This window comes from Perognathus longimembris, chromosome 10 (assembly GCF_023159225.1).
Source record: "Perognathus longimembris pacificus isolate PPM17 chromosome 10, ASM2315922v1, whole genome shotgun sequence".
Lineage (NCBI taxonomy): Eukaryota > Metazoa > Chordata > Mammalia > Rodentia > Heteromyidae > Perognathus > Perognathus longimembris.
Genome location: NC_063170.1, coordinates 52,379,197 through 52,397,240, shown reverse-complemented (window position 1 = coordinate 52,397,240; position 18,044 = coordinate 52,379,197). Strand labels below are relative to the sequence as shown.

Here is an 18,044-nt window from a genome sequence, read left to right as displayed (position 1 = left end):
GGCTGAATTTTAGATTATGCATAGGAAATTTCCCACAGGCAGGCATTCTCCAGGGAGCAGTGTGTGCAGATCTCACTGATGAGAATTAATCACCACAGCAGCTAGCACGTGCAGAGCATTCCCCCTGTGCTAGCTTTTCTTTCTTTTTTTCATCATTATTACCAACTTTTATTTCTTTATTTTATATATATATATTTTATTATCAAACTGAATTACAGAGAGGTTACAGTCTCATACATTAGGCATTGGATACATTTCTTGTACTGTTACCTCGTCCCTCATTCCCCCCTCCCCCTCGCCCTTTCCCTCTCCCCCCTCCCCGCCATGAGTTGTTCAGTTCATTTACACCAAACAGTTTAGCTGTCCAGGTTAATCCTTGTAACAATTCCATGAAGTCAGTGTTGGTCACACTGCACAAATGAAAGCAGTGGGGGGTAGGCAGGTTTATCTTTGCCCAATGAGATACAACAGGAATGCTGACTAAATAAACACTATTCATGTCTAATTGGAAGTGAGGAAATAGTGAATGTTGACTACGTGTAGGCAGAAGCTTGGTTTGTCATGCAAGGCCCACCCCAAGTCTTCTGGAGCTGGGAACTGGATGGATCCAGGGACTTGTGACTTGTTTCATGATATATGCTGTCTGAATTGGAGTGAATTCATACATTCCTGAAGATCCTTTCTGCTTGGGAAGGTTTTGCTTACTGTAGTCTCTCTCTGTGACATCCTAAAGCATGCCTTTGGTGAGTTCTTTTGCATGCTTTATCCTCTCCCAAATGCAAGTCTCCTGAAGACCAGCCTTGATCCCCTTAGTTTCCCCTTGCCCTGACCCAGGGTTGAGTGCACTGTGTTGATGACCAAGGCTCAGGACCCGTTGCAGAGCTAGGCAGATGTCATTATTTGTGAACAAAAGAACACTGTGATTTCTTTAATGAAAAGTCAGGAAAATAATGAATTTGGCCTGGGGTCAACCATCAGGTCTTCATCATTTTGATAGTACATGCATAATTTTACTGTAGCCCTTAAGCATTTATGACAGAAATACAGTTTTTCCTGCTTCTTCAACACAGACTACCTCCCACCAAAACTCACAGTGGTGGGGATTCTGAGTATAAAATTCTCTGATGCTCTGATTAGTCCTACACTATAAGAACTTGTGACTTCAGTTATACCTAGCCTATCCTGTTTAAGAAAAATTCAAATTATGGTGTCAATTTTTTTTGAGAAAACTAAAGGCTACCTGTAGTTCAGTTCAAATAGTTTCTAGCACATACAAAAGAACTATGATTTTTCTCTTGAACTCTACTAATACTGATATATTTGTGTCTGAACAGGAGAGCTTAAGTGAAGTGAGTTATGAGTGCATTTGTTCTGAGCTCAAGGCTTGTACCTTCCAGTACAGTGGTTACCAGCCACAGGTGGCTCTTGAACACTCCACTGTGATTGCTCTGAACTGAAATGTGTTACAAGGATGAAACAGACCAGCTTTCTAAGACGCGGCATTAAAAATGGAAAAATACGTCTCATGAATAGTTAATGATCGTGTGTTAAAATTGTTTCTAATTGGGACATATTAGATTAAATAAAACATATTAAAGTTTAGTTCACTGCTTCAGCTTTCTTAACTGTAGCTAGTAGACAATTTACACTTACAAATATGGTTAACATTGCAAAATGGTCCTCCAGAAAACATAACAAGTATAAATCTCATAACTATTTAAAGGTATTTATTTGTTTCTTACTCCACTATTCTCTCAATCCTCCCAAAGCTGTATAACTTTATGAAAGCACACCAGCAGCCCTTTGGGTTCATCTGAAAACTCTGGGAATCTGTTGATGGATGATTGGATGGTTGATTGGTTGGCTGGCTACTGGTTTTGGTTGGTTTTTCTTCCTAACTGAGTCAAAACTTTGGTTGCTTTTGCTTCCTGAGTCAAGACCCAGACCCATCTTAAGTCTTCTGTAGCTTTATTTTCTACATAAGTCCAATAGTAAAGGCACTTTAAATGTATATAGAAAGTCATTGATTTTTTTTTTTTTTGCCAGTCCTGGGGCTTGAATTCAGAGCCTGAGCACTGTCCCTGGCTTCTTTTTGCTCAAGGCTAGCACTCTACCGCTTGAGCCACAGCACCACTTGTGGTTTTTTCTATATATGTGGTGCTGAGGAATCAAACCCAGAGCTTCATGTATATGAAGCGAGCACTTTACCACTAGGCCATATTCCCAGCCCCTCATTGATTTTTAATTGTCAGAGAAAATTGTCTGTAATGGTTGCATACAGTATAATATTTCAGAGCATGTGTTCATCATAGAATGATTAAATGTAGCTGTTTAAGAATGTATTATATCATTAACTATAGTCACCATTCTGTGCAATAAGTCAGAAACTCACATTTTTGAAGACTTCATAATATGTTATTAAATAGCTCTAACTACCCTGAGACAGAGAATAATTAGAATGATCACTGTTTTCCAAGTGAGAAAACAAAAGATGAGCTAGAATTTATTTAAGTCCAGCCCAATCCCAGAAGTGATTTCAATTCTCTGGTCAGCCTAGCATATAAGTAGCTTTTCCAAGACAATACGGGGGCTAACAGAACTGGTGCTAGACTGTTCTTTTCTCTACTGGAAAAATTGTTCTCAAATACAATATTCCATTATTACTTTTGAAATGTAACACTGTACAAAATGTAATCCTTTAAAAAAATATAATGTGTTGACTTTTCAAAACCCAGTTGTACCTGACATTTTAATTCAATATCAACTAGAACTGCTTAAAGTCTATAAAAATACTATAGAATTTTCATATACTTCATTTACTCATTTATCCAGAACCAGTTGACTGCCTGCCACATACAAGGCACTAAGTTAAGTCTGAGGAAATACAGAGCAGCTCACCAACTAAATTTCAGCTAATAAGTACTTAAAATACATACTGTGGAGTAAGATCACGTACCAGGAAGGTTGGAAAAGGTTTCATAAGTTAGTGCAGTCAAGGGTGGATAAGAACAAGTAGAAATCCCTCTTTCAGAATGTTTTCCAAAAAGGGAAAGAAAACTAGGATAGATAAAGCGGAGCATGGCAAATAACCTGTTTCTCATATTATACTACTTCCGGGAAGTGTAACATTTACCCAAGTGTTATCTTTGAATGTAACCAAACTACTACATATTGCCAATTAGTAGATATTTCAGCCCCCTAAGGGATTTGCACAATAAGGTTTTTGCTATGAAATGTTTAACATCGATGTTTTTTTAACTTGTTTTACTTAAAAGAAGTGCAACATGCTTTGTAGCATGTGCCCATTTCCATGGTGTAAATATTCCCACCTTGGCTGATAGCCAGCTGCCAATGAGACCTCACTAAGTGTGGAGTGGGGAGGAAAGGTGAGGTGGAGTTTCGCTGTATATTGTTTCCACTTTACAAATGCCCTACAAGGAACCCCAAATGCACAGGTTAAAACATGACAGGATAATAAAGTTGCATATAGCAAATGCATCATGTTTACCTGTAATATGTGTAACTGTGATTTATGTTGCTTTTAATGATAAAACTGTTTAACACTGGTTCACAATATTGAGCACATTGGCAGCTCTCCCCCACCAATGATGGGCTGGCATCATCAGTGTAAAGTAACTACTTCCCTGTAGAGAAAATATCCTCATTTTCTCCTCTTGCTTTCTTGCAGATCAGCAAACAGCAGCTTCAGACAGTCAAGGACCGGTTTCAGGCTTTCCTCAATGGGGAGACTCAGATTGTGGCTGACGAAGCCTTCATGAATGCTGTCCAGAGCTACTATGAGGTGAGTCACCTTCAGAGCAAGGCCGGGGAGAATGATAAATGGTGAAACAAGTGTAAGGCAATCCAACAAAATTTTGGTTTTCCCTGTGGAATTACTTCACTGATTTAGTCCCTCCCTTTTGATCTTTTTATTCCCTTTCTTCCTCTCTCTTTGCCTTCTTCATTCCCCCCCCATCAGTCCTTTTCTCCCACCTTTCTTTTAGTTATCAGAGAGAAAATTATTTCTAGTTATTAGAGAGAAAATTATTTCAAAATAAATATGTTGGCTCCCCTTTGTCAATAAGCACATTGTTGGTCTGCCCTTTGGTTGATCTAAGCCACTATAGATTTCAATATGTTAGCTGATGCTTTGGAGAACAAGTCCTGATTCAGTGGAACTTAACCTTCCCACTTAACATAGTTGGCGGGCTGGGGATATAGCCTAGTGGCAAGAGTGCCTGCCCTCGGATACACGAGGCCCTAGGTTCGATTCCCCAGCACCACATATACAGAAAACGGCCAGAAGCGGCGCTGTGGCTCAAGTGGCAGAGTGCTAGCCTTGAGCGGGAAGAAGCCAGGGACAGTGCTCAGGCCCTGAGTCCAAGGTCCAGGACTGGCAAAAAAAAAACAAACATAGTTGGCCCTCTCTTTCATGGGTAGAGTGGAGCACAGTTTCAATTAGCTCTGATGAAAATATTACTGGTTGCTTTGCTAAATATCATTTGATAGCAAACAATCTTTTTTATGTTTGTTGATTCCAACCAGACACTCATTTGACATATCATGTCCTTAATGGGACTTCAAGATGGGGCTATTTTAGAAGTGGTGGTCATTCTTATACTTGTCCCAATTTAAATCTTAAAATTTTAAGACATTGCAGATGGCATCCAGTATTGCCAATGACCTTCGATCTTACTATTTTATCTGATATGATGATACTGACTGGTTGGACTTTGTGGGAACTAGATGAGATTTGAAGTCATAAGGACACATGGCAATGAATAACTTGAGTACATCTAACAAAGATTTTGTATAGGAACTTCCGGGGAGAGTGAGATTAGTGTTTCTTTTACAAGTCCTGAAGCCAGTGGGAGGGTAATAAGAGAACCCTTGTCAAAACAGGCAGACCCTTATCGTGTTTAGTGTCATTCACTGGAGTTTATAAATTTGTACGTTACAAATCTTAATTAGGAAGCTCGTTTGACTAATGACATAAATTAAAAGAAAGTGTCATTTCTATCTATTAATTAAATTTGAAAATTAATAGTATCAACATGCTAATGAGTCTCTGGAAATTATGAGATCCATGGTGATACAGATATTTTCCTCTATACTGTCTAGTTTTTTGTGAAAAGGCTTCTTTTGGCCTAGTGAGGATCCAAACATTGAAAAATTGCTGAATATTTAATGTTAGGATTTGAGTAACACAGGAAAGAATGTGAGGGATTAATGATCTAACTGCTGTCTTCATTAGTAAAGCTTTAGAGAGTCTTTAGATTCACTTTTCCGGGGAAGGCTAATCCTCTAAAGCAGAAGTCCATGGATCAGGATTAGTACTTTGTTTGGCAGAGCTCCAAGCTGATTGCATTTCCCTTTCTCCCTCTTACTCTGGAGCGATGGAGAAACCAGTACCTCCTCTTCGTCTACCAAACTCAGGGCTCCATCCACGTGCACATCTGTCAGCCTCTGTTTTAGCCAGAACTGTTTGGATTGCTAGCCACAGATGCGCAGTTCAATCCAGCATAAACCTAGAAACAGTAAGAGTCCTAGGGTTGGCCTGGCTTCTGTCATGTCAAGATTCATAATCTCCAGAGACACCAACAGAATGGCATGCTCCTTCCATCCTTCTGCAGTGCCCTTCCCTGTGCTCTCTGTACCTGGAGAGCCCTAGGTGTATCCTGTCACAGCTTAGAAACCCCACAATCAAAGAAAATAAATGCCTCTTCACCAAGAGTCCCAGCAAAGACCCACCAGTGAACAGTGACTTGCTTGCGTTGGCATGAGTGCTGGGTATCTTTTTGGGCAGCCCACCATAGATAAGGTGAAACAGTCTAAGGATAAAGCCTGTACTCAATGCTACCTTGGAGTCTGATTTCAAGCTCAACCCCTGCAAGCATTACAGTGAAGTCCAATGTTTTCCTGATGGGAAATTAGGGTGGTTTTTGCTGGAATAAGGTATGCTCTGCAGATGAAACAGAAAGATATCCTTCTTATATGTTTTTTTTTCCTCTCCCTTCCCAACCTGTTTTTCTTTTTCCTTCTTTTATCCATTCTTTCTTGATGCCCCCCCCACAGCTCCATTGTATTATACCTTCATGTTCCTGTTTACCAATAGCAGTAACTCAACAACAAAAAGTAGTTCAATTTTTCCTTAGAAAGTTTTGAGATTAGTGTACAAGAAAAACTGTTTTAGGCATTGGCTTAGATTTGGGAAGGCAGTGATTCGTCAACATGTCACAACAATCAAGAGTTGCTTTGCATGAATGAAGGGAATGAAGAGGCACACCATTTTCCCCACATCTGTGTCTATGTGGCCAAATCTGGACCAAGCTAGCCACCATTAACAACAAGCTGGCATTGCCCTGAGCTGGGGTAAGACAAGGGAGATCAAGTTTTGCCAGATTCTCAAAAATGTACAGGTTTCATTTTGTTCTTTCCTGGTAGCCCTGATTGTCAGAGAGGATCAAGCAGGCTGAAGATTAATCCTTTAATCTCTCCAGCTCTGGCTGTGAGGCATGGGGGCTGGGGTGAATGCTATCAAGTCTGGCCCAGCAATTCCTTCCTGTTTGCACACCCCCAGTCCCCTGGTAGGTCATCAGAGAGCCCAGCACACCTTGTCAGGCTTTCAGCTACTTTAAGACAAATGTCTCAAATATAAGCCTTCCATCCTCACTCTCACCTCCATTCCTCCCTGCTTACTTTGGTTTCTTCTTTGAAGGCTAGCCGGGGCGGGCATCAGGGCAAAGAGATGGATGGATAAGTCATACAAATCTCAGACACCACTCAAAGGAAATCTGAGGGGATTTAGTGGGATGTAGGAATGTGGATTGTGGTGGAAGACTACAAAAATTTATTTTAGGACACCACAGCTGGCATCTGCCTTCAGCCTGTGAAGCAGCTCTGATTGATTTGGTATGGGAGGATTTGAGCGGTTTAGTTGATCTCCTTTAACAAAGGCCTGGGTGTTTTCTGTCACACCTGCTTTGAATGTTGTTTCAGAGAGACTCCTTTAGAAACTGCCTGTGGTTAAATTAAGTCCTAATGATAACAACAACAAAAACCTCTGTGGTTGTTGTTTTGTTGTTTTGTTAAAGGAAATAACTAAGCTTCAGAAAATATGAAAGCCAGGGCAGCTCAATATAGGAATCTAGTAGCTGACTAAATGTGAGACCTTAATGTGTCCTACTAGCCTAACAACCACCGGGTCCTTCACATTATGGCATCCACACAAAGGCACAGTATAACGGGCATCCTGCCATTGGTATGCAACTATGCCAGCACATTATTTTCATACCACCTTACTCTGATTCTAGACCCCAGAAAGGATATTCTAATGGGTGAAGCTCAGATCCCAGCCCACTCCTTGGTTGAAGAAGGCCAAGGCCCTGTGATTGAGAGTTCCATGAAACTATGCTCTGGAGAGAGGGTTCTTGGAGGAAAGATTGTGGTGCTGTCATCAGGAGAGGAAGGATGGTTGGCAGATACAAATCAGCAGGTGTCCTGCACACAGAGTGGCATACTGAGTCTCTCTGGTTAACCTTTTTTGTTCATCTACAAAAAGGGTCTGTCTGGTTATTGCAGCTATTTTTCTAAAATAAAGCAACCAGAACCACTCTAATGACATAGTGGCTTAGAAGCATATTTCCCCATGGGAGAAGAGGACTAACCTATTGTAAAGGGGATATTGTAGTGAGTAAATCCAGGCAAGGAGGAAGCCAAGGTCAGAGCAGCAAAGAGCATTCCAACTCCGTTGTGTACTCACTTGAGACATTGGCCTAAGTCTGAGCCTCAGTTTCCTTATCTGTGGCAGAACATTATACACACAAAAAGAGGAGGGGGTGGGGGAGAATGAGAGAGAGAACCCATAAACATATTAATCTTATAATGGAAGAAAGGTGGTATAGTATTCATGGTCTGCATAGAAATAATAGAACACAAATGGAATTTGACAGACCCAGTGTACTCCCTAATTTGGAGGCCTGGAAAAATGTACGGGAGGGGAAAGGAGGATGCAATGGGAAGAGAGAACTGCTTTTCCCCAAGGCCGTGGCCCCACATCCACTCCTGATATTTGCCTCAGGAGACTACTTTTTGATAAGGAGAATCTGTAAGGCAAAAGGTGCATTTACGTTCTCTTAAGACCATGGAAAAATACAAAATTTTCCATTTAGGGAGGTGTTTCATATCATTATGAAAGTAAAATATATCAATTGTACAAGTAAATCTGTGTAGAAAAATCTTTAAATAGTTAAGGATGGGATTCATTAAAATCCCTTCTTAGACAAATGCAATCCAAGTTTGCTGTATATGTTTCCAAGTATTTACTGGTACTTGAAGTCTCACCCTCCAGCTCTGGCTCAGCTTTTCCTACCAATAGGTGGGACTCTGCTACTTGTTCTACGCCTCCAGTTCCAGCTAATGGTATATCATGGATAACATTTTTGGTGGTTCTGAGGTTTTAATGCATGACCTTATACTTGCTAGGCAAGCACTCTACCACTTGAGCCATTTTTGTCTAGGCTGGCCTAGACTGCACTCCTTCTATTTATGTTTCCTATACAGCTGAGATGATATGTGTTACCACCTACACTCACCTTACTGACTGAGATGAGGTCATAGTAACTTTTTTTCTGGGTTGGCCTTGAACCCCAATGCTTCTGATCTCAGCCTCCCACGTAGTTAGAATTACAGGTATGTGACACTATGGCTAGCCCACGTTTTGATGCTAAAGAAAAAAATATGCATTGTTTTCTTTTAAAATAACTGCTGTCTATTACATTCTTCTTCTGGAGTAGGTGAAATGCTGACCAATTAGAAGCCTTGGATCTTTACCCAAATACCAGGAGCTAAGGTTGCTACGATCCCCATTCTAACTGCAGGAAATTTAAAGCCTAGGGAAGATTTAAGTCCTTTGCTCAGGTGACAGGACTAGTAAGTAGAAGAGCTCAGTTCACCCAAGTGATGTGGTACCACTCTCTGCTCCTGAATACAGAGTGACTTATGTGCCACTCATTGATGGCCAGTTAGCACCTTTCTGCCTCAAATGTAAGGACCAGTGTGCTTGACCAATCTCCTCCTCCCATGTGCGCAGCCACGGAGCCCTGATGCGCCTGCATTGTCTGTAACGCAATTGGAGCTTGCCTGGCTGTGGTGACGGAGGGAAAGACTGATGAATGAGGTCGAGTGGCCGGGTTGACTGCCCTTCACTACCCATATTTATTTGTTTATCTTCTGTCTCTCATTATGACCTGTCTGGAAGTTGGCAGAGGAGTGGGAAGGATTTATGGGATGTGCTGCACAGAACTGTGCCTGAGGTTGAAGTCTCACGACACAGCCACTATAAAAAAAAAAAAAGACAAAACACAGAACCAATGGAAAAACCCACATAGAGCTCCCCATATAAATAATTTCCAATGGCTCTTGAAAGACACATGACCACATCAGTCCTTAGTGTCTGGGTTCATTGCTATCTCAGTCTGGCCCAGGCCCCCCTCGATTCCTGTCAGACTGAGAACCAAGACAGATGATGTGCCTGGAAAATTAGTTTCCTCTTGCCACCTTCTCTCCTCCTGGCTGTCGTGCCTCCTTTGGGAATTTCATCTTTCACATCTCCTCAGTCTCTAGCCTCCTCCCTCCATACTCTCGACAACGTCCCACCCATCTCCTCTCTTATTGAGGATGGAAAATCGTATCTTACCACAGCACTAAAGGGTCCCTCCACTTTTCAAAGTCCTATCAGTTTTATCCTTTTCAAAGAAAGCAAGTACATTAACCTCGTGGGACAGTAAAGGGGAGGAAGGTTGATAGAGGTTAAGGGATTACTCAGGTCACCCCCTGAGGATCACTAAATATGTGCCAAGTGGCTACAGCTATACACAAAGGACTGTGGGAAACAGGCGATGGATCCAGCATTCCTAGGTCACCCGGCCAGTTACAGACACTAACTGGGACCAGACTGTCAGTATCCTTATTTCTTGCTCTTTGTGATCTGGTCTTACAGAGAGTCTCACCTAAGTTGCTTGTTCTGAGAGACCCTAGAAATACCAGTATCTCCTTCACCATCTGTCCCATCCAGACATGGACATATTACCCAACAGATCCTCTGCTAGTGATGTCTGTTTCATTTTTATCATTTATGCAGTCATTCAACATACTTTTATCTAGTGCCAACTCTGTGTCATCACTCTCTTAGGCACTAAGAAGATATCAGAAAAGACCCCACAACCCTGTTTGCTGGAAATTATACTAGGGTGAGAAATTCAGATCTTTGCCAAATGGTCAAAATAATAATAATAATGGCAGATGGTAGCTAGGAAGGTCTTTGAGGGAAGTAAATGGAGTGAAAGGACCTCACTCCTGGGGCTGCTCAGGCTCGTGAGACACTGGCCTAGGCAACTTTGGAGGAAAGTATGATTCTGTTGTTGACTGGATGGTTCCAAGTCACCTTTGGTGTTCATGAGAGCTGCAAACAAAGAATCAACCTCCTTATATCTAGACTACCACCACTGCTCATCTGTCCTTAAAAGAACTGCTCAACTGGTCTCCTTGCCAATTCCTTTGACATCTTCCATTTGTGGGCCAGTGTTCCGGTTTGAAGCCTTCATTGACTTGCCAGTGTTGTTAAAATGCAGGCCAAAAGACTTCATGCCTGCGTCCATGCCCTTGGCTATCTCCTCCTCGCATGTCCATCATTCCCTGTCCCTCATTATCACAGCCACACTAGAGTCTCCATATTCCCTCACACACATTGCTCCTTCCTTCTGAAGTGGCTCTCTGCTCTCTGGTCACCTGTCAATGTTTCATTTATCATCTCAGAAGTATATTTTCCTTAAAGAAAGATTTTTCCCACACACATTGGCATAGATTTCTGGCATAGACTTCCTTTGACGGTGTCTGCTCTAATTTGTAATTATTTTACATGCAGTTAAGATGATGTTGGTGGTACTCCATGAGGACTGAATCTGTGCTTTCCTTCCATTGTACCCTGGACATCTAATGTGTTATATTCCACCTAGAATGTACACTAACAAAGAATGGATGGCAAAAGGTAGGGACGTTGTAGCAGGAAGGGAGAATTGGAGATTCTGTGAGGGAAGGTGACTTACTTCTGGCTACCTAGAAAACTGGTGATAGGAGTGCTGTGGAATTACAATTTGTAGCTTCTGACATGATACAACATGGCCTTTCTAGAGGCTTCACAATTTGCTTCAGACTAAAGCTGAGATTCTTAATGTATTAATTAGATGGAGAAATGAAGACATTAGCTCATTAAAATCCCCAAGACTCCAGGAGGGGAGGTCCCCTGGAACTTTTACTAAGCACCAGTTCAGGCCTGGGGGACCAGGCCAACATTCTCACTCTGTGAAGCACTTGCTCAGCCTTCCTTTTTTTTTTTCTTTGACAGTGTTATGTTTTTATTATATACAGATCAATACACCGTATTTTCAAACTCATATGGTTAAAATCATGTGAACTACAATTTCCTGGTCAAATACATCCAGCTGCCAAAATTTCACCTCTTCCTTCAGCTATGCTTTTTTTTTTGGCCAGTCCTAGTCAGCCTTCCTTTTTAAATGTCTTCATGACGTCCCCTACCAATGAGGGCTGACTTTTGAATAATTCTCCACCCGAAGTAAAGCTCTGTGGAGAAGTATGAGGGAATGCCATGCCCACTGGGTCCCCATCCATGCTACCTGATGGCCAGCAAAGCCATTTTCTCATGTCTGGAAGGGGCATGAACATGGCTCTGCCTCCTAAGGGATATTTATGCACCTTCTGAAGTGTGACCAGGACATGGCTCAAAATGTCAGTTGTTTCCTGTCTCTGAATATCAAGCAGCAGCTTCACTGGCTTGTATTACACTCCAGAACCATGTAGTCTGTGTGAGCTTGTGAGTAGGGGCAGTGGAGAAAAGAATATGCTCTTGCTTGAAGGTAGCCCAGGATTCACACAGCTCTTACCCACTGCCAAGGGTTCTCTACCAGGAGTGAGAACCCAAAGGTCAGGAAAGAACCGGGATGAAGTAAAAAGACCATGTGTTTGTGGTCATACAGATTCAGTCAGAGTAAGTAGCTTTCCTCCCCTGAAGTCTTGCTTTTTTGCATCTACAAAGTAGACTAGATTATAACACCCATGCTCATTGTTAATGAGTGGCACTTGTAGAGTGCCACGTGCTACTGAAGAAATATGTGAAATAAGCAAATTGTCCTTGCCTGTGTGAATTTGTATTTCAGGAAAGGAAATAATTAAACATATATTCACTTCATATGTTTAATTCTAAGTATGATAAGGATCATTGTATAAATAAGAGGTAAATACTGGTTAATATTGAAGTTCTGTGTGCTAGACATCACGACAAGTACTTTACATAATGTAGTAGTAGTAGTAGTAGTAGTAGTAGTAGTAGTCGTAACAAACACATCACTAGATGGTATTTTGTGGACCAGGAACTAAATGCTTTTCACACAATAACTCATTGAATCTTCATTTTAAAACGTATATAGGGGCTATTGTTACTCAATTTTATATAGAAGAACACTATGATCAAAGAGGTTAGCTTAGGGGCTGGGGATATGGCCTAGTGGCAAGAGAGCTTGCCTCCCATACATGAAGGCCTGGGTTCGATTCCCCAGCACCACATATACAGAAAATGGCCAGAAGCGGCGCTGTGGCTCAAGTGGCAGAGTGCTAGCCTTGAGCAAAAAGAAGCCAGGGACAGTGCTCAGACCCTGAGTCCAAGCCCCAGGACTGGCAAAAAAAAAAGAATCAAAAAAAAAAAAAAAAGAGGTTAGCTTACCAATATTCACAAAGCCAGTATGTGAGGAAAAAAAAATAAGGCTGAGACCAGATTCTGCATACCTGCCTGCCTGTCAGGATACCATTGTCTCATCCAATCCTCGCAATGACCTGGCAAATAAATACAGGAGCTTTATTACCTTCCCTGTAGTTTCATTTTCTCCAGTTTTGTTTACTTGGAGTCAAATGCAGTCTGAAGCATGAAGCAGAAAATGCCACAGTTGAAAGAGTTCATGTGTTTAAAATAGCTTTCCTTATAATACATTTTTTTGACAGAAGTAAAAATACTAACTTTACTGAACTAATGAGATAATATGATGATCATCTGGGGAACTTGATGGCAAAATAAGAAGTTCAAAATATTTGTTAAATCCTTAGGCACAGGACAACGATAAAAGATGTCAATTATAAGACAAAGGCTCATCTGTACTTCACTGGGGCAGGCAGCCTATTTAAAGAAGTCATTTCAAGCTAATGCTTCCCTTGACTTAATATTGTTTTTGTAAAAGTTCCATTTTATTAGAGGTATTGTTGGTCATTCCTTACTGGGTCCAATTTATAAATTAAACTTTAGTACATGCATAGGAAAGAACATAGCCTATATAGAGTTCAGAGGAATCTGTGGTATAGGGATAGCCACTGTGGGTCTTGGGGCACATCCCCCTCAGTCATGAGGGAACTACTAAACTATCATTACTCTTATTCCATAGATTTGGGTAGAGAAGCAAAGTGTGTGTCTTGTCTGTGTTCTCACAGACAGCAGATGGCAAGTGGTGGTGGGAAATGACCCACATGAGTGTTGTCTGTGCTACCTGTGAGGCCCAGGATATAACCCAAGCAACCAAACTGGCAACCTGTGTGTGGCTGATTCTGACTTTCTCTGCCCACTTCTTGCTCAGGTATTCTTGAAGAGTGACCGCGTGGCACGCATGGTGCAGAGTGGAGGCTGTTCAGCCAATGACTCACGGGAAGTCTTCAAGAAGCACATTGAGAAGAGGGTTCGCAGCCTGCCAGAGATTGATGGCCTCAGCAAGGAGACCGTGCTGAGCTCCTGGATGGCTAAGTTTGATGCCATCTACCGTGGGGAAGAGGACCCCAGGAAGCAGCAGGCCCGGATGACAGCCAGCGCAGCCTCTGAGCTAATTCTGAGCAAAGAGCAACTCTACGAGATGTTCCAGAACATTCTTGGCATCAAAAAGTTCGAACATCAGCTCCTGTACAATGCCTGTCAGGTAAGGGGTGTCTCACCTGGGCTTGGAGCTATAGGTCACCAAAACTGAGTTACAACTTTTGTAGACCACTCTGTCATAATGTGTTAAACGTCATTACTTTATGACAGTATTTGGTTAAAAGTTGATCATAAGCTTGATGACTAAGCTTGTTGTGTTTAAGAGGTAAGTTGGCCCACTGAGCAAAGCCTTGTGTCAAAGTGCTAAAATTCCAGCTGATGATTTATTTTTAAAGGAATCATCTGCCGTAATGTAGGTAGCATGTATAGACACTGGTAGCTCATGCCTATAGCTACCAGCTGAGCTGTCTGCCAGTAGCTTATAGTCTTCTAGCTACTCAGGAGACTAAGATCTGGAAGACTGCAGATGGAAGACAGCCCAAGCAAAAAAATGTCTGAGAGATTCCAACTCCAGTTTACCAGCAAAAAGCGACACTGCATGTATAGCAGGCCAGCCATGAGCAAGCAAACTAACAAGCTTGAGGCCCTGAGTTCAATCTCCAAACCAACAGTAACAATTACAAAAATAAGTGGTATGTATTCATTAAGCAGTTTGTCCTTCTTCGGCTGAGGTGATGATACCTGGTCACCTAGCATGATTATTTAAAATAAAAAATCTTGTGCAGGTCTGAGTTTCCTCATGGCCCTGTGACCCACTTCATGAATATCCAAGTATGCTTGATGGGGGCAGCAAGGACACGCCGCCCCTCAGGCCACAGATGGGCCTGAGTTTCTCCTGAATGGCAGAATAGGGCTCCTGTGTAATCTTCATTTTGACTTCCTGTACAATCTTACTATTCAGCAAACATCTGTTATGTCTGCTCTGTAAGACCGAACATTTTAATGAGTGTCAGCAAGGAACATTTTTTTAAATGCCCATTCCCAGTCCTGTCCCTAGAGGCCATCTCTCTAAAGTCTGGGATTTATTGGAAATCTACATTTTTAACAAGGATTTCCCTTCCCAGTATTATTAGTGCCTATATCCTTTTAGAAAATGGTGTGTCCCACAGCTGTGTTCGGGTTGCCTAGGCCAGGTCCCCACTGAAGGCAGATTAAGACACTTTAGTTTATTATTAGTTGGTTATGAATTGTTCTTTGCTTGGGTCAGACACACCTAAGAAAATTCTAGCATGACCTCTCACCAGCTTTGTGGCCTTGGGATCTGGCTGACCTCCCTACATCAGTTTGCAATTATAATTAAATATTGATTTCATCATGTGGTGGAAGACTTTGTGAGATTGGGGAAGAAGAAACTCGGCAAACTGCAGAATTTCATTACATATTGCTTTGTGGAAAATATAACTTATCAAACAGATAAGCATAGTCCTGTTTTTATGGGTGGGAAAGTCATGATGGAGAAAGTACTAGATGGACAAAACCTGAAATATTTGTTGTGCTTATCTTTAATTATAGGTAGCATTATAGTTGATTTGTATGGTTTTTATTTGTGCTATTCTGAGTATCCTATTCTCCCTGAAGTATGTATTTTGTGAAAAGAAACAGATGGGAAGAATCTCATCAACCAGAAACAATAGACTAGAGAGAAAAATATTCTCAATTGTTTCTTAAATTTTAGCTGTTACTATCTTACCTTCATAATTGTTGCCATTTCTGAGATCTAGCTATTTGTTGTTGTTGGTAGTGGTGGTGGTGATGGTGGTGGTGGTGGTAGTGGGCTTGAATTCAAAGCTTGGGTGCTGTCCCTGAGCTCTCTCATTCAAGGCTAGCACTCTGCCACTTTGAGCCACAGTACCACTTCTGGTTTTCTGATGGTTAATTGGAGATAAGAGACTAACAGACTTGCCTGGTCGGTTTGCTTTTGAATTGTGATCCTCAGATCTCAGCCTCCTGAGTAGCTAAGATTACAGGTGTGAGTCAGCCCCTCCAGCTTTATCTTGTTATTTTTGATTAATATTTCTTAGTATGCCAAGTCCCAAATCACTTTGGAGACCTATCTTTCTTATACTAATACATATGAAATCAGAGTTTTAATGTACTACTTTTACTTGGGACCAAAGGGGACACATTATATTGAAATACAGCCCAACATGGTAGTTCAGACCTGTAATCCCAGCCATTTGGGAGGCAGAATCAAGAAAGATGAGAAGTTTGAGGCCAATCTGGGCCAAAAAAAAAAAAAATCTTCAAGCTCCTGTTTCAGAAACGAAATGAAAATGATAGGATTAGGGAAGGGGGCCTGAGGAATAGGGTAATAGCTCACATGGTAACTCAGAGCCCTTCATTAGCAAGCATGAGGCCCTGGATTCAATCCTGCCAAAATGTAAAAAAGAAAAGCTATTAGGCTCTTGTGATCCTCTGCTGTGACTAGCCTAAACCTGTGCTAGTTATTCCCTATGAAGGAAACCATAGAATCCATGTTTCTTTGGGTCTAGCTCACTTCACTTCTGTTGTAATTACTTTCAACATGCCATGTGAAACCGTAGCTTCAATTGTTGATGATCCTCTTGTATCCCCTTCCTGTGGTTGTACCCACACCATCACTCTATCTTATCTGAGTACACTGGAAACTGTATATGCTGGAATTAGAACTAGGGAAGTGAAAGGGAATATCAAAATCATAGAGACAAAGGATAAAAAGACAACTCCAAAAGCAATACTTGCAAAACCATTTGGTGTAAACCAACTGAACAACTCATGGGGGGAGAGGGAAAGGGGAAGGGGGGGAATGAGGGAGGAGGTAACAAACAGTACAAGAAATGTACCCAAGGCCTAACGTATGAAACTGTAACCTCTCTGTACATCATTTTGACAATAAATAAGAAAAATAAATAAATTATATAAAGAAAAAAGTGGAAAATTAAGAGAAGTATAAAAATAGAAGGTTTTTTTTTTTCATTAGTTATCCCTCCTTAGATCATTTCATACCACCAGTGCTGTGCTTGGGGCTTGGGGTGGGGGTGGGGGTGGGGAGTCATGATCTTATGAACATTGAGTTCGTTAGTCTCTGGTGCTGTTCCCAAAAATGGCTCCACGCTGACCAGTGCGGCTTTCACATAAAGTTTTCATAACCAGTTAGCAAAGCAGGGGTGTCATCTATTCCCTTCCTCTTCCCTTATTGGCAGACTTTGTAGAGGCATGCTGAGAAAAAAACATTCTGCTTCTCTCTCCTCCTGTAATCTAGGTGTCAGAAATTACAGGTTACTCCTGGATTTCACAGACTCCACTCAACTCTGCTAAACTCCTCTATTGACTCATCAGAGAAAGGATATGAAAATGAAATTGTAGGGCTTCCATCCTCTACCTGCTTAAACTGCCTCTTGTTTAATTTTGTCTTTTCTGTGCCCTCTTCTCCTTACTAGAAAAAGCAATCCCGGCTTGCTTCTGAAGCCAAAAGCGTGCACAATATTTTCTTTTTATGCAGATCACATCCTAGGAAGCTATAATCTGATTTCTGCTGCTGCTTTCTGAAGATTTTCATCTTCTCTCTCAGCATCTGCCAGTGCCTTTCATTGTTTCCTCAGATGAAAAATGGCATTTATCAAACAGTGATTATAACAGATACATAGCAGTTATCTGCTAAAATGTGAACCCTGTCCATCAATATATAAGAAAAAATTATTACTATTTACTCCTGGCATTTTTAGCAATCTATTTTGTTCCTTTGAGAGTGCAAAGCTTGATCCGTACAGAACGAGTTGCTCATGTACTCCATTATGTCCAAATGTAAAATAATTGGCCACTCGTTACGCAATTGGTGGTGTTTATTTTGGAGGAGACAGTCCATTATGTAGCTGGTTCATTTCAATTGAATTCTAAACCTAAGTTTAAAAGTAAGGTACTGTGTTTTTGTGTGCGCACCTGTGCATATGTGTGCATGTGTGTCAGTACTAGAGTTTGAACTCAGGGCCTTGGCACTGTTCCTTAGCTTCTTTGCTCATGGCTGACACTTTGCCACTTGGGCCACACCCTCCACTTCTGTCTTTTTGCTGCATAATTGGAAATAAGAACCTCAGAGTCTTTCCTGTTTGGACTGGCTGTGAATCATAGTCTTCTTATCTCA

General features: G+C 41.4%; 1 protein-coding gene across 3 annotated transcripts in view; it reads left to right on the top strand.

Annotated features, from left to right (window-relative positions):
- The window catches only part of Cadps (calcium dependent secretion activator), a 429,166-nt gene that overhangs the window by 100,010 nt on the left and 311,112 nt on the right, over positions 1 to 18,044 (top strand). For all 3 annotated transcript variants that reach the window (XM_048356072.1, XM_048356074.1, XM_048356073.1), the window contains exons 2-3: positions 3,689 to 3,802; positions 13,695 to 14,027. In XM_048356072.1, coding sequence (XP_048212029.1) covers positions 3,689 to 3,802; positions 13,695 to 14,027 — 447 coding nt within the window. The remainder of the gene's footprint in view (positions 1 to 3,688; positions 3,803 to 13,694; positions 14,028 to 18,044) is intronic.